This window comes from Callorhinchus milii, unplaced genomic scaffold (genome assembly GCF_018977255.1).
Source record: "Callorhinchus milii isolate IMCB2004 unplaced genomic scaffold, IMCB_Cmil_1.0 Scaffold9, whole genome shotgun sequence".
Lineage (NCBI taxonomy): Eukaryota > Metazoa > Chordata > Chondrichthyes > Chimaeriformes > Callorhinchidae > Callorhinchus > Callorhinchus milii.
The window spans coordinates 17,950,501-17,968,124 of NW_024704750.1; the positions used below are offsets into that span (position 1 = coordinate 17,950,501).

The 17,624-nt window shown below is 42.7% G+C and overlaps 1 protein-coding gene across 1 annotated transcript in view; it reads left to right on the plus strand.

Annotated features, from left to right (window-relative positions):
* Positions 1–17,624, plus strand: part of mideasb (mitotic deacetylase associated SANT domain protein b) — a 38,785-nt gene that overhangs the window by 20,047 nt on the left and 1,114 nt on the right. Inside the window, 12 exon segments of the mRNA XM_042338129.1 lie at positions 6,979–9,221; positions 10,007–10,297; positions 11,173–11,446; positions 11,449–11,499; positions 12,384–12,447; positions 13,552–13,694; positions 14,371–14,474; positions 14,573–14,648; positions 15,292–15,380; positions 15,569–15,718; positions 15,904–16,041; positions 17,439–17,620. Coding sequence (XP_042194063.1) covers positions 7,239–9,221; positions 10,007–10,297; positions 11,173–11,446; positions 11,449–11,499; positions 12,384–12,447; positions 13,552–13,694; positions 14,371–14,474; positions 14,573–14,648; positions 15,292–15,380; positions 15,569–15,718; positions 15,904–16,041; positions 17,439–17,620 — 3,545 coding nt within the window. The 5' untranslated portion in view covers positions 6,979–7,238.

The following is a 17,624-nucleotide window of genomic DNA, read 5'->3' on the forward strand; positions in this document are numbered from 1 at the left end:
TCACAGTCAATTGAAGCTGATACATTTCAAGCAGGTGGATTTCAGTGTGGGACTGAGGTCCCATTTGCCTGTTCAGGAGGATGTAAAAGAACCCATGGCACTATTTGAAAAGAGAAGGGAATATCTTTCTGCCACTCCACTTTACAGCATATCCTGGGAAGCGCTTTGAGCCGTCTCGCCAACTTGATAAGGCACCTCAAGACCCTCCTCTTTGACCATGCCATCGGCCACCCCCCTTCCCCTCCCCTCCCCAACCCCAGCTCGGATCTGAAATGCTGTACTCTGTCCAGAGCATTGGGACGTCCTCCCGACGTGAAAGGTGCTATACAAATGTAATCTTGTTGTTATATAAAATACAAGGATTATTATTATTATTTCTTCACCATAAGTCTACTTGAAGCAGCAATGAGCTGGGAATGTGAACCAGCTACTTACCTCATTGTATGAGCACTGTCTGTCCAACACATATACTGAGCTTCAGCATTATAATTCCAGAACATTTCTGGTCAATTTTCTCCCTGATTAAACTCCAGCATTACCCCCAAGGCGGAGATTCTCAAATCTCGGCTCATTCCAACCCGTGCCTAAAGTATCTGGAACTAATTAATTAAGCAGACTGCATTCCTCTGGCGAGAAACTATGCGTTCCATTCAGAACAAACAGATTTCTAATCACATGTTGAACTCTCAGGAGCTCGGTTTGGAGGTGTCAGCCTAGCTCAGTTATAGAACTCTTGCCTATGATCCTACATCAGGCCTTTGAACTCATAGTACAGGCTGACACTCCAATATAGTGCTTAATGCTGTTGAACACCCCTAAGTGAATGGTAGGGTAATATCTCAGAGCACTTAATGGAAATGCAAGTTTTTATTGGGGAGTGCTGCACTGTCACAGGTGCTGTCCTTCAGATAAGATGCTAAATTGACATACAGTTTCAGGTGGATGTTTAAAGAGTCATTCAAAAAGAGAAGGGAGTGTTTTCCAATGCCCTGGCCAACAATTCCCCAGACAAAAATAATCATCATTTCATGGTTGTTTATTACACATTGTTTTGTGTAAATTGACTGCAGTATTTGCCTAAATAATAATAATAAACTTTGCATTTGATCTAGCGCTTTTCACATCTTCTAGAAGTGTTAAAGCGCTTCACTGTAAAGTGAATTGACTGTATATTTGTGGGCGAAACGCGGCAGCCAATTGCGCACAGCAGTGTCCCACAAACAGTCGTGGATTGAATGACGGAATTATTATTATTTATTTATTGCAAATATACAACAAATTACATTTGTATAGCACCTTTCACATAGGGAACCTTTTTCCAAGGTTCTGAACAGGATTTGGATCTGAGCTGATGGTTGGGCTCAGGAGGGGTGGAGGGTGAGTGTAGGAGGGTGAATAAAGGCCCGGTTGAACAGGAGGGTCTTGAGACTGGCCTTGAAGGAAGCAAAGGAGGGGCCTTCACAATAAAATCCGACGAAGGATTTAAGATGTTTCGACAATGGAATATGGTGCATTATCAAATGCAAGGAATGTAATTATGCTTACATGTGTCAGAGACAATGATGCTGTCAGATAGCTGACAAAAAAAAACTTTCAAACACCTAAATATGCTGCTGCAGAACTGTGTAAATGGAGCCTTTCTGTCAGCAAGTCAGGCTTCCGTCCTAGTTAGCGGTTAACATTGACAAGAATCAGAACAAAGGTAAATGATGAGTTAAGGAGGTGCTAATCATCAGGGCATTTCATTGAAAGGAAATTCTTGAAAATCAAACACAACCCGCAAACTACCTACTAAAAGGTACTTAATAGATCATTAAGTACATCACTGTGTGAAAATGGTCTTCCAAGTTTGCTACAAATTACAGTCACAACACTTAACAGTAATTACTGTAATGCGTTCTGGGACATTTCAATGTTGTAGGTTCCATTATTAACCACCCAGCAAAACACTGGGAAGGGGTATTAAAGGCCGTACCTGAAATACATGACGTCCTGTAGCGTATTGGTTAGAACACTTGCCTCGCAAGCGGGGTTCGATGCCTGGACAGGGCGAAATCTTAGGCACTTACTCCACATGTCTTTGTTAACCTAGCAGTAAAGTAGGAACCCAGTTGTTAAATCGACTGGCGGATGGCCTTCTGAGTGTGATAATCTCTTTTTAAAAGAAAGTAATAATTTGGTCACTCAATCCACGACTGTTTGTGGGACACTGCTGTGCGCAATTGACTGCAGCATTTCACCCACAAAATATACTTTACAGTATATATATGGTATATTCTGTGAAGTGCTTTGTGATGTCTCAACAACGAGTTAAGGCACTATATCAAAATGCAAGGATTATTATTATCATAAAATAATAGGAATCAGATATGAAGCCTGTTGTCAACACTTAGCAGCAAGTAACAGTGACCCTTGCCTGCCTGCCAGTTATATTGTCTGAATCACTGCCTCAAGTCAGATCAGTAAATTCCACACAGATCAAGGATTTGAAACCCAGGACCTTCTGCTGTGATGACTTTACCCACTAGGCGATCAGGAGAAGCAATCAATTCAGACTTTAAATTTAAAGTTCAGCCGGTGAAAGGGAAATACAAAAAAATTCCATGCTTTCAATCATCTCACTTTCTCCCCCCTCCACCCCCACTTGTGCTCTCAGTCAATTGTATGAAGCACTTTGAGATGTCTTCCTGACGTGAAAGGTGCTGTATAACTAAATTGTCGTTGTGAGAATATGGAACAGACGGCTTGTTAAAACATGAATGCATAATCCATTGAAGTATTCGAGAGAGAGAAAATAGATTAAGGATATTAAACAAACCAGAATTAAAGCACTTTCATGGGCGTAACAGGCTTGATAAGTCATCTTGTTTCTAGTTTCACATCCAGCGTTGTATTTTAAATCCCTTGTAGGTTAATAGCAGATATAGCATTTAATATTATGGGCTAATGTTTAATGTTACATGGCGACACCTAATAGGTTCCAAGGCCCTGAGTGTTAGTGAGTTCCTGTAAGGAACACTATTGGGGGAGGGAAAAGGAAATCAGCCACAGTTCCCATTCATGTGGCTAACTTTGCTTTTGCTTTTTAAAAAAACATGAGGGGACACACAACTTCCAATGGGAGTCTATATCATTTGATCATTTAATTTAGTGTGACACAGAGATGTAAAATTCCTAGTTATTCATTTCATGGTAATTCTCGAAATTGGTATAGCGCCATGTATCAAATGATCTCAAGTACTGTAAAGTGTAGTCTCTGGATTTGCACATGCACACAGTAATGATTCACTAACAACCAGGAGGTCAATGACTGTAGGATTGTTGGCTAGGACCTCAGGAAAATCTTTCCTTTCTGAATATTCCTTTGGGAACTTTAACATCCACCTGAACAGGCACAGATGTCTTCATTTAACGTCTCATCTGAAAGAGTAACTCTGACAAAGCAACACACCCCCAGTGTAAACTGCTGTCAGCCTAAACTGTCAGTGCATTCCTGACGTGAGGCTGGAACCAACAACAATAACAAGAAATTACATTTATACAGCATTGCGCCCTTCATGCAGGCCTCGCAGTGCTGCACAGTGGCAGGGTTGGACACCAAGCAGGGGAGAAGGGGGAGGTGACCATAGTCAAAGAGGTAGTTTTAAAGGGGGATGTAAATAAGAATAATAATGATCCTTGCATTTGATACAGAGCCTTATCATGTCAAGGAGACATCTCAAAGCACTTCACAGAATATATTGTAAAGTGGATTGACTGTATATATTGTAAAATGGTTTAACTGTGTATTTTGTGGCAGCCAATTGTGCACAGCAATGTCCCACAAACAGTTGTGGATTGAATGACCATTTTTTTTAAGGGTTTATTACCCCCAGAAAGTAATCCGCCAATTGGCTAACAGGATTCCTACTTACTGCTAGGTAAATAGAGGTGTGTGGAGTAAGGAAACTTGCCTAAGGTTTTGCTCTGGGAAACCTAGATAAAGGGGGAGCAAGCAAAAGATTAAGGTAGAGACTTCAGGGATGTAGAGGTTTCTGACCCAGTGAGATTGTGAACGGCTGAGATCAGGCTGATGCCTAACTGAGCCTCCAGAGAATCGGGTAAGCAGATAAAATCGGAGAGAAGACTAAACAAATTAAAAAGCTGCAGCTAATGGAAATGGTGCTGTGTAAACATTAGGCTTTGATGAAGCAGGACATTTACACAGAAGCAAATAATCTTAAAATGCAAAGATTGCTGTCCTGAGGCAAAATGCACCAGTTGATAGGGGAGTAGGGCCTTCAGACTGGATTCACTGTGTGAAAGTAGATAGGCTAGATTCTTGGTATTGGGATTCTCTGTCCTGAAGTATTTGAGCTTGTGTAAGGAATGCTGGTGGAAAGGGGCTCTGGTGGCTTGGAATCCGTGTGGAGGCTTGGAGTGAATGGGTTTTGTCCGACATCAAAAGGCTTGTGTAATTTCTTCCTTCCCCCAAAAATAACTACCCCCCCCCACACACACACACACACTACTCACACACAACCAGTCTATCTCTGTTGGGTTTCAGCACTCAGGCCTGTATCATCTCTAACCTCCTGACCCCATAATCTGACAATGCTGAGTGACAGGAATGCATCTGTCAAATGGTCTGAAGGTTACCAACTGATTTCCCAACTGAGTCAGAGTGCAGTTTAGACCTGTGTGGGAGCTGATTAGAAATACAATACCTTTGGACATGGCTATTTGGGAAAGCTGTGGGATGGCAGTATTTACTTTCAGTGTCTGAATGAGACTCATAACTCATATTTCAGGAATATGAACTAATTTTTGGAGCTGGTATGAACAGTCAGACTGCCTCCTTTCACACGTTGGTTCCTTCCAATTTCCCCATCCTTTTTTCTCCTCCTCCATCCATCTAATTCCATTGAGTATTTCGATACATATGTTGGAGAGAGTTGAAGAAAAATCAGAAATAACACGGGATTCCTGAGCAGACCCTCAGACAATGGGAGTTGTTGTTGGAAGGATGCATGATCTGGAATCTGTAGTTCTCAAAAACCTGAGAATAGCTACATTTCTTGGGATAGCCACATTAATAATACTACATGTATAAAATTTATGATCATATCTGGTTTGTTACAGATTACTGTTCTATATGTACGGATAATATAATTTTTACAAGGGACAGTCTCTAAAGTGATCGGTTTGATTGAAAGCATTTACATTGGTTGCCAGGCAAGTGAGGTTTCCCTTTCATTCAGGACATGAGGGGGCTGGAAGATAAAGAAAGGAAGTTCTGTCATCCTTTCCCAAACTTGATGACAAATATTTGTCTGTACTTCTTACCAGAGGCTGGATAACACTGGGCTGTGAAGGAATCTCGACTGATTGATTCATCTGCTTCATTCATTCTCCCACTCAGTCTTGCTGGCTTCCTTTGCTCCTCATTCTAACCATCTGCCTTGGCATTCGCTCTGCCTGCGTCCTGAGCACTCGTTCCACTTCTACAATGGAAAAAGGGCACAGATTATCTGCCATCACCAAGCCCCCACTTCTAGATGAACTTCATTAGTCAGAAAATGTTTTCTTTCTACCCCTCCCATGACATAAAGGGAAATGCATTCCTCAGATGCCCAATTGGCTGCTGTGTTTTGCCCACAAAATACACAATCAATCCATTTTACACTATACTCTGTGAAGCACTTTGAGACATCTCAACGACGTGCTAAGGTGCTATATTTAATGCAAGTATTATTATTACTGATACATGAACCTGTATAAATGTCCTGACCTGTGTAGTCGTTGATAATAAAAAGCACTGTAATTGACCTCAGTGCCCCTGGGCTAGGGACAAACAGAGAAAGTACAAACAAGTCAGACAAGGTTCCTGCTATTCAGATTGCTATTCAGAGACCATGTGTGCATGTGGACACAATGCAATAAGAGATTTGGTTAAAATGCCCTCACATAACAGGGAAAGGCAATAGAAAGTTTCATGGAACTACAAACACATAATCCAGGAAAGGCTATCCGAGACAACGTGCTTGGCAATGGAATATAAAAATTGAGTTAACCTTCTGTGGCAATCTCGATAGTCTGCTTCCTGAGCCAGGAGTGGTGCTCCAGGGTACTGTCAACCATTGGCTCATTGGTAGGACTTGGAGGAGCAGACTGATCACTGGGAGCAGGGATTCTTCCCCCTCAAATCTTTCACGTTAGGAGGATGTTCCAAAGCACTTCAAAGTTAAAAGTCACCATGGCAGTTCGGCAGAGCAACACAGCGGTAGAGCACTTGAATGTTTCGAGCTAACTTTTAAGATGATAACAGTGGCAGAGCATTGTGCAACATTCTTTCAAGCCAGGCAGGCTGCGTGTAATGACAGGCAAGAGGAATTACAGGAGCAATCCTATCCTCCCACAAATATTTTCCATATGCTTGGCCTCAGGAACAGGCAACAAGAGTCAGAGCCAAGACAACAACTGGTGCCAATCGGCTGAACTTTTCATTGAGGGTCAGGGCTGTTGACGCTGGGGTGTGAAGGAAAATGGGCGATGTTTGTGTGCAAGCTTTTTAAACCACTTTCTCAAGAACAGCGACAGGATTGGGGTCTTCATGTGCTTAATAGTGGAAGGAGTGAAGTAATTCCGTGGGACAGTATACACATGGCACACAGTCCCACATTTAATGATTACAAAGATTACATTTAATGATTACAAAATTACAAAGAGGTTGGTACTGGAATCTCAACTGTAGCTACCTTTCGGCAGATACTAGTCTAGCAATGGCTCTGAACACTTCTGATTGAGTGTGTGTATATATATATATATATATATATAACAATCCTTGCATTTGATATAGCTCCTTATCACATCTTCAAGACGCCCCAAAGCGCTTCACAGAATATATAGTAAAGTGAATTCACTATATATTTTGCATATAAAACACATACACACACTAAAAAATCAACACTTTCTAATTTATCAATAATGTTTTCACAGATTGGAACAGCTACTCTCTGCACCTGTACCTACAAACCCCAACGAAACGCTGACCTTGCTCAACACTTGTCTTTGTCTCAGAGTGCAGTCATTTGATATTGTGGGTGAAGAGATCGTTCAGTGATTCATGCAGATCATATACTTGATGCATATTATTTTTAGACTGGGAATACTTAAGTTCTATGCCAATTAAAGGTAAAGATATTTTTGACGGGAACCCTGAATAGGGGCCATTCAGTCAGTGACAGATCCCTTTAACAATGAATATTCAGCCCCCGGGGAAGAACTCAGTAAAACGAAAAGGCAAACAGATATCAGCCTTTGGTGAGAGAGTTTCTCTTCAGCAGGAGCCCTTTCCCCAGACAAAGAATGGACTGCTTTATGCCACTGGCAGCAATGTGCAGATCTCAGATGGTGGTTTGAATCCACATTCGGCAGAATCTAAACCTCTGAACGGATCAGACAGTGTGTTGATGGATTCAGAAAAAAATGACATAAATAGACTTTCACAGAAAAGTGCAAATCAAACCGTGCCAATGAAATGGACACAACCAGTTTCAAATCGTCATTCGTCCGAAAAGAGCAATGTTAACTGGCAGCTATCCAATCAGGGCAGCTCATGGACTCCGAGCACAAGTTTTGGTGCGAAGAAGGTAGCTATGAGCAGTGTTGATTCAAGTGCCCCAGGACCTTTCGTGCAGACTTATGCCAAGCAAAGACCATTAAGCCAGCTGCCGCATGAATCTTTTCAAAGGCACCCAGATGCAGCTGTCAATGTGTCGCAACTGGGTTTATTTGGAGATGCAATAAAGCAGATAACTGAGAAGGCTCAGCTAGCACAGAAGCAGGCTGTGACCAAGCAGCAAGTTGACTCGCTCAGTCTGGCACAGCAAATACAATACCAGCAGCACCCACACCATCACCAACAGCAAATCTTACAACAGCAACGCCAACACCAACAAACTCAACACCAACCAATCCAGCATCATCATCAACAAACCCATGTCCAACTCCAACAACAACAAACCCTTGTCCATCATCAGCAACAAACCCATCCCCAGCACCATGAACAAACTCAACCCCAACACCAAAACCACCAACAAACTCAAATCCAATCCCAACATCAACACTTTCAACAACAAACCCAACCCCAACAACAAACTCAACACCAACACCTTCAGCTAACTCAATCCCAACACCATCAACAAATTCAATCCCAGCACCAACAACAAATTCAACTCCCAAACCACCAACAAACTCAAATCCAACCCCAACATCAACACCATCAACAACAGACCCAACCCCAACAACAAACTCAACACCATGAACAGCAAACGCAACACCATCACCAGCAAATCCATCCACAGCAAAATCAGCACCAAAATCAACATCAACTGCAGCTCCAACATCAAGAGCAACAACATAATGAAGCTTTGCCTCACCACCCATTCTATCAGTTTCCGTACGATCAACAGAGGCAAGACTTGCCCCCGAATACGGTTATGAAGTTGTTCCGTCAAAGTCAGCAGCCTCTTTATAGCCATCCAACACAAAATATGTCTCAACAGCAGATATTTCAAAAATTCTTCCCTCACCAGCAACCTCCTCAGTCTCTTGGTCTTCAGCGGCTTCAAGCCAGCCGGATGCCCGATCCTTCCCAACCTCAGGTGCAGTCAATAGCAAATCAGTTCCAGCAATTCGCTGACACTCAGGTCAGCCAAGGGCTACAGAAGGTGCTGGTTTGCCACAAACAGGAACCTCCTCCGATTCAGGCGCCCTTAAAATTTCAGGCACAATTACCAAATCGAGTGGGGCAGGCCTGTAAGAAGAATGTGAAGACATCGAATAATACAGAGAACATTGGTAACCCTTCACTGCAGCATTGGCCTCAGGCATTTGGACCAGAGCTTCAGAAACTACTCAACGTGCCACTTGAGCATCATAGTACGCTCAGTCTTCGTCACAAACCAGAGGTGGATTTACTTCAGACGAAGAACAAGCAGTGGCAAGGACAAGCAAATCAAGTTAAGCACTTGAGTCAGAGAGAAAATAACACGACTCAACCTGCACAAAATGGTAGAAAGCAGCAGGGGACAACTACCCAGAAAGACATCACAGGAGAGGAGGTGCAAGCGAACTGTATTATCCAGAGCACCCCAAAAACTCAAATAATTTCTAATGATTTAAAGGTACTTCAAGCAGGTCAAAGAGAATCACCAGATAATTGGAACCGTTCGGTTAAGGTGAGTAAAAACCATCAGGTGAATGCACTGCATAGAAATCCAATTCATAGATTCTTAACTGAGCTGGCTCCAAGGTCACATGACTTGGTGTGGGAATCAAGTTGCCCCTCTGTGATGATCTCTGTATGGGGCAGGTCAGTCTGCAGTACTCCAGAGCATTGCAAACAGAACTTAGAGGGGGCACTGGGGGAGGGATTTTTCCCCACTCAGCTCCCATCAACCCTACAATCCAAAGCCCTAACTATTAGAGTAGTCCTAAAGGGACAGCAGCAGGAAGCTTGCCAGTTTTACTTCATGGTCAGCGTTGTGGTTTCAGCTGGTTGGACTCAACAACAACTTATATAGTGGCCCTCACTCAGGATAACACTCTAACAGTGCTTGACAGTGGCAGAGCACAATGACAAGCCGGGGAGAGGTGACTATAGGCACGGTTGAAGAGGAAGTTCTTCAGGTATGACCTGAAGATGGGGAAGAAGGGTGCAAGGCAACTCCTCCAGTACCCAAAATGCGCACTCTTGACTCTCCAATCTTTGGCTCTTGCCAACCTGCCCCAGAATTAGGGAAGCAGGAGCATCTCTTCAGGGGGAGAATGCACTTTCCATTCCAGTCACAGGGAAGTTTCCATGTGTAGGTGACACATTCATATGGAAGCCTGGTTTGGTTACTCTTAAGCATGATACTGGGTTAACACTCATGTCAGACATCTGAGTGACCAAAAAAAATAGTTTTCTGGATGGCTTTTGCCAAACCTAAACTCAATTTTTACTGTTTTCGTTCTGACTCAGGGCAAACCCGCTCAAGAGAAGAGGAAAGTGAGGGCTGCTGGGAACTCAAAGGTCATCCCACAGGTTGCTGACTCTACACCATCCACAGAGTCACAAAATGAAGGTAGCCTGATGCCACTTATAATACCAGTATCCGTGCCTGTCAAAAAGGAAAACTTAAGTACTACGAACAACAGAAAAGGTGAATCCAAGGACTCATCAGACAAAATGGAAACATCAGAACAAGGTCCGTCATCAGCAACTCGCAAACGGAGGTCTAGTAGGGGAGCAGTGCCAGAGCCTTCAGCCCAGGTAGGATCTCACCTGCACAAAATTAGCCCAATGGCCCTGGCAAGTTCCAATTGTCAGTATCTGTTAGTACAAGTCTCAAATCTGCATCTCGTGAGATTATAATATAAAAGTAGTAATTCTTGCATTTGATAAGAGCGCCTTATCGCATTGTCGAGATATGTCAAAGCGCTTCACAGAATATACTGATTGAGACAACTATCCTACTATCAAAGTAACGAGTAATTTAGAGCTGTGGAGTAGATGCCTGACTAAGACAGTAGCTGCTAAACCTCATATCAGTGAGGAGATTTAATGGGGAAAAAGTAGATAAAAAACGAAGTTNAAAAAAGATACATTGCTGCTTTGGGCATTCCTAGTGCAGATTATTTGGTGTGTTTCCTGATATAACAATCACTAGACTTCAAAGTGCCTCATTGTGCAGCTCTTTGTTGATGAAGCACAATGACAAAGTGTGGTTATTATTATTACATCCGAAACATTTAGCACCCACGAACCTCAATTGCTCAAAAGTACTACCTAAGTCCAATGTATGGCTTTTTAAAAAAAAGTCTCGCTGAAGTGACTTGTCTGTCCATCAAAACATGTCTCTGTTTACCCAGCAGTAAGTAAGAATCCAGTTGTTAGTTGATTGGCAGATCGCTTTCCTAGTGTAATAATCCCTTTTTTAAAAAAATGTGGTCACTCAATCTACAACTGTTTGTGGGGCACTACTGTGCGCAATTGGCTGCTGTGCGCAATTGGCTGCTGCATCTTGCCCACAAAGTACAGTCAATTCATTTTAAAGTAAGTTCTGTGAAGTGCTTTGAGACGTCTCGAACATGTGAATAGGCACTATATCAAATGCAATGATGCTTATTATTATTATCACTTTGCAGAACAATGATGGTCCCAGGAGGGACGAGAATCTGTCGGCAAAGTTAAAACGAAGGCCACGGCCGGAGCCACTCTTCATTCCGCCCAAACCTCTCAACCACGTCTCTGTCATTACCTACCCGCCAGGAGCTATCTACCAGAGCAACCTGAGGTCGCCGGTCCGATTACTCGACCACCACCCCATGGACAGGAACTTCCAGCCTCCACCCTACACCCCTCCCCCCATCCTCAGCCCCATGCGGGAGGGCTCGGGGCTCTACTTCAATGCTTTCCTCTCGTCCAGCCGGTAACACCAAAGTCTACGACTAAAACCTACCTGTACCGATCAAGTGAGTTCAATTAATTTGAACCTCAGGTTTGATAGCTACGTGCATTTTACATAGCCCTACTATGCTGGAATGTTATGTACCTTCCATTTAGAGAGGATAATACTCTTTTGTTAAATATGATTTCCCTTCCCTGGCTCTAACTAAAATGACATGCCACATCTCAGTTGGTAAGTAAATCCCATCTGCCATATGGAGCTGAGCAAGACGGACCCAGAGCATCCCAATGTTGAACTCCCAGTATGTGCCGTTTACTCTTCAGTGTACAAGTGCACAAGGAGGCTGGCAGGACAAAATCAGTCTCGGCTGTAATATTTGCATATTTATTTTCCTGCTCTACCTTCTCTCCTAGAAATGGTGACTTTTATTCTGCTGGGCTATAATGATTCTGTGGCTGCTGTGTACTTTGACAAAGTGGCTGTTAGTAATTGTTACTGAGTGTTCGTTAGCAGGTTATTCAACTGTAGGAGCCGGATCTTGTTAATTCCGTCATCACAGATATCAAGGGATATGGAGCAAAAGTGGGTAAATGGAGTTGAGGTACAGATCAGCCATGATCTAATAGAATGGCGGAACAAGTTTGAGGGGCTGAATGGCCTACTCATGTTCCTATGTTTCCTATGCCAATCATTGTCACACATGAAGCGTGGCCTTTGGTACAAGATACTGGATGGTGCTGTACTGTACCTTGCATGACCAAGCACCTTCAAAAGGAGAAGCACCTCGTCCTCATATATCATATCATGTGAAGACTTCTTGTAAACATGTATGTAGCATTAGCACACTGTATAAACTGAAGGCTTCAAATCTTAAATCTTCCCCTTTGCTACACAACCCAGTCCTTTAATATTGGCTGACACATCTGTAATGTGCTGCTTCTATTCTAGAGAGTGCTGAGACTCCTCCTGTTCTCTCCAACGTAAATGATGCAACACCGGCCTGCATTGAACCGTAAGTAACTTGTGTCATGGAACTTGTTTTGACAGAGTCTATCTCCAATATAACTGAAACAGAGATCTTTTGGTCTGTCTCTAAGGTCTGATTTACCCACTAAGTCATCAGTGTTCCTATGGCCCATTCGGCCCAACTAGTCCATGTTGGTGTTTATACTTCACATAAACCCTTATATTAGGAGTCCTGTAACTCAATGGTTAGAGCACTCATCTTGCAAACGAGAGACCTGGGTTCTACTCCCAGCAGGGTAAAAACTTGGGCAAGTTTCCTTACTCCACATGCTCGATAATAATCCTTCAAGAAAAAAATCAACAATAATAATTTGGTCACTCAATCCACGACTGTTTGTGGGACACTGCACAACATATATAATCCATTCACTTTACAGTATATTCTGTGAAGCGCTTTGAGACATCTAGAAGACATGAAAAGCGTCATGTCAAATGCAAGGATTATTATTAGTATATTTCCATGTCCCTCATGCGTGCATTAAGTTTCCTGTTTGCATCAACCATAGGTTCCGGCATTGAGTTCCAGATTCTCACCACCCTCTGCAATAAAAAACAGTTCCTCCCAAATTCCCTCTTAGATCTGTGACTGGCTGTGTTCTGTTTATGTAATTATACATATTTATTGATAAGAAATATATCATTATTGAATTTCTAAAACATCAAGTGCCGTTCTTCACCGCATTTGATGCTTCTGAAATTTGCTAAAGACACTTATTAATTCAATTAAATGCTGATTGATAGGAAGAAATATCATCCGGGTCTAGATTTATTTATATGCTGCATTTAGAGCATCCAGAATTTGGCTCATTGCTAAATGCAGCCTTAATTTTAATGCTAGATTTCTTTAAGTTGTCTTAAGAAAAAAAATTGGTTACTCAATCTACGACTGTTTGTGGGACACTGCTGCAAAATACACAGTCAATCCAGTTCACGGTATATTCTGTGAAGTGCTTTGAGACTTCTCAATGACATGATAAAGCACTATAACAAATGCAAGCATTAATATTATTATTAAGAATATAGACTGAGGTTGAATTTCTCCCCATCTGCACCTAATTACACGACAATCTTTTTATATCCTGTCTCTCAGGCAGATTAACATTGGTCCCCGATTCCAGGCTGAAATACCAAGGCTGCAGGACAGGTCCTTGGCAGCACTGGATGACAACCACGCTGACCTTGTGTGGAAGCCATGGGAGGAGCTCGGAATCAAACACCTTACTCAGCAGACAGGTCAGAGTGTGAAGCTTAATTAATTTCAACTCACCACAATCACTTCAAAATCCTCTTCCAACGCAGTGAACTACCAACCACTTGTGAGGATAGGCACCTTCTAGCTAAGGTCTACCATGGCTTCTTCCTCTCTCCTAGTAGATTGTGGTTATGGACATCAGTCTGCATCAATTGATAGCACCTGGCCATCCCCATTTCACCCTTGGTGGTAGAACGCAAGCCAAAGTGAAGGAGAGCAGACTTGAGAGTCACTTCCAGGTTGCTCCTGCACATCTCATACAGCCACACTACCTAAATAACAGGTTGCATATCTATAGCGCCTTTCATGCAGGATAGTGTCTCTGAGCGCTACACAATGGCGGGGTTGGACACCGAGCAAGGGAGAACAGGGAGGTGACTATAAACCTCAGTTAGATCAGGAGAGTAAATAATGGGCAAAACCGGATCGCTCTATTTAGGGAGCCTCTTCCTGTGCTGTAAATATTCTGATTCTAGATTACTATTACGTATATAAAATTAACTTAAAAAGTTGACTTACATTAACAATAATCAGAGAGAAGTGGTGTCAAGAGCTTTGAGACGTCCTCCGAAAGTGAAAGGCGCTATATATAAATTGTACTGAATTGTATCACATACCTATGACACATGACCACATCCGCCTATTTTATCCTTGCAGTAGACGATCTGTTGAACCTGTCTTGCTCCAGTGTATTGTCAGGAGGAGGTACAAACCAGGAGCTAGCCTTGCACTGTCTGCATGAATCCAAGGGCAATGTTGTGGTAAGGCAGCTTGGTATCCTTTCTCAGTCCGGGCATATGTATTATTTGCTGTTCTTTCATGAATGTGCCCTGACATATCCTTGGTGTGCTCCTCTCAGGCAGCCCTGAACATGCTGCTACTAAGAAGGACCCCACGAGCCAGAAGCCAGGTGATGTCAAGTTATCACTACGCTGGTGAGCATAGCCTCTTTACCCTGCGCACTGGATGGTTTTTTCTGCTTGTAAAGTGCTCAAACAAAGCGATTTAATTTGCAATACTTGACAGATTTCTTGCCAACCTGTACCTAATATTCTCCGGCATGAGGTAAGCAGAATGCATCCCTCCAGAAAAGTGGGATCATTTGATTTGAATAAATATCTTAGGAATTTCCATGTATTGGTGGGATCCATGGAACTCAGTTTCGTTTGGAAACTTTTAAGCATGGTAATGGGTTTCCGCATGTATCAAGACACCTGACTGATCAAACAAAATCACATAGGGTAGTGGGAATGTCGTACCCTAGTGAAAGTAGGTACAGATACAATTGAGGTGTTTTAAGAGGGAGATAGACAAGCTCCGGGATATTAAAGGATATTAAAGGATATGGAGAAGACAAGGAAATGAGATAAAGAGTGGATCTGTACTGCCAAACCAAGCTCCATTGTTTTGGGCATGTTGGAAATAGAGGTTGTACTCCTTTGATATCATGTGGCTGATGCACTAGATTCAGCCATAAAGAATTTCTTTTACTATCAGGGAACAAATACAGTTTAAGTAAAACATTTCTGTATGTACATGCAGTACTGAATGACATCTGTTTTCCTGAATTGTCCCCAGGTTCAGACAAGTGGACGGTCACAGAGAAGAGGTTATTCAACAGGGGCCTTGCGACGCACAAGAAAGATTTCTTCCTGGTTCAGAAGCTGGTGAGAACTGTGTTGACGAACTTCCATCAATGGGAGAGTGGGAGGGGAAGGGATAAAGCGGTGGGAGGGGGGAATGATAAAGCAGGGGGTGGAGATGAAGCAAGGGGTAAAGTGGAAAAAGTGAGGGGGCCCACTGGCTTAGTGATAAGACAAATAACTGGCGATAAGCTTGATAATTCTCCTCGCAGGTTAAAACGAAGACGGTGGCGCAATGTGTGGAGTTTTACTATACGTACAAAAAGCAGGTGAAAATCAGCAGGAATGGCATGCTGGTGTTTGGGGACAGCGAGGTGTGCAGCAGGAGGAACGTGGAGGAGCAGGTTGAAGTGGACAGGAAGGTAATGTCCCCTTTCCGACTTCTTAAATTCAATTTTTTAAAAAAATCCAGAAATTATTTCCTGTTTTTTTCTTATGTATTTTAAAGTGTTTAGCCTCCACTCACTCCTCCTTCCTCTCCCCGCCACACCTGGTGCCCAAGAGGAAAGTTTCCGTGCTCCAGAGTCTCCCTTTTGTTTCTCTGTAGGATTCTCTCCATCGTAAATGTCGAATTCCACTCCCCCTTGACATTGAGTGGGAATCAGAGGAAGAGGATGAGTCAGCCGATGGGAAGCCAATCCTGATCCCTCTGAAGGTCACACAGGCAGGACGGGCATCTGAAGTGGTAAGTTCAACCGGGGTCAGGAGTATATGAATGATTATACCCACAAGGTTTATTGATTTAAAATGAAAGTGTCAGGCAGCCGCTTGGCTTAATTGAGAGCATTATATCTTTGGGCCAGAAAGTTCAAGACCCACATTCTGGACTTTGAGCTCACAGTTGACTCCACTGCATTCCGGCATTGTTGGAGGTGCAGTCCTTTGAGTGAGATGATAATCTAGGGTGCTATTTGCCTGTTCAGGTGCACGTTAAAAGATTTGAAGACCACTACTCGAAAAGAGAAGGGAAATTTCCCTTTGTTTCCCAGCCAACAATCCTCCAGGTCGTTCAATTCGTGGCTGTTTGCAAATTGGGATATTGCTGTGTGCAAATTGGCTGCCACATTCGCCTGCCTTTGCAAACAATTACATATAAAACAATAAGATGTTTCGACAATACAGGTGCTATAACAGCAAGGATTATTTACAATAAAACTAAAACTAGCATTAAATTGTAAAAATCGCCTAAATCATACATGCACCCAAGTCCCATTCAGTTTCTTATCAAAACTACTTAGCTTACTTTGCACTAGTCATATTCATCTCCTAACACTGCTCCCTTATCCTCCATTACTCCTGTACTTACCAACTGCATTGAATCATAGGAAATAATGTCCTGACCCTTCAACACAAGCACACTTAACAGCTGACTGCATTGAATCGCGGGAAACTTAGTCTTGACCTGTCATTGCATGGGCAATTTCTGGCTACAGTGACGAAGTACCACATGCGCAGTGTAGATTATTGATTAAATCTGATTTTATACAACATAGTTTGCCTGTAACTTTGTGCAAGTGTTTGTGTTATGGTTCCCACTGATACAACTCATGTGACTTTACTGTACCACTTTCTTTGACTAATATAAAGAAATACACAGCATCACTCTTTTACCAGTCGTCTATCTCGTGCTCACCAGACTCCCTATGGAGAGGGGGCTCTTTTTTTTAACAAGGTGGAGCATTCTCTTCTGACGCAGAGCAGCACTCCCACAACCCCAGGTATAACAGGAATGTAGTCATTGAACACTGGATTACTATAATGATAAGAAAGGAAGGGACAATTAGAGGATGATTTTTAAAAAAATATTTATATGAAAATATAATCAAACCTGTCTCTGGGGACCGGGCCAAAATGACCTTTATGCCATATAAAAAGAGTCGCCTCCTGAGTAAGAGTTTGTTGGTGTGTGAACTGGACTGTCCCAGGGTGGTTGTTAACAGGGGTGGTTGCTTGAATAGGTTTGACTGTATATCAAGACATCTATCTCTTGGTCTTATCAGGCATTGAGAATTTAATCATATTTGAATTGTCTGTTTTGTTTTACCTTGCTGGTAACTCAGGTTTTGCTTCTGTTCTTAAAAGGGTCATGACGTTCGTGTGCGGAGGAACCATGACCCCACGTACAGGAGCTCTTGCAGACAGAGGCAACCGGCTGCTGTGGCCAGACCCTTGCCTCCCACCGGAGACAAGCTCCAACCGGACGTCTTGGCCAAACGCGTCAAACAGGATCAGGAAAACACCTTTCCTTGCAAGAAATGTGGCAAGTAA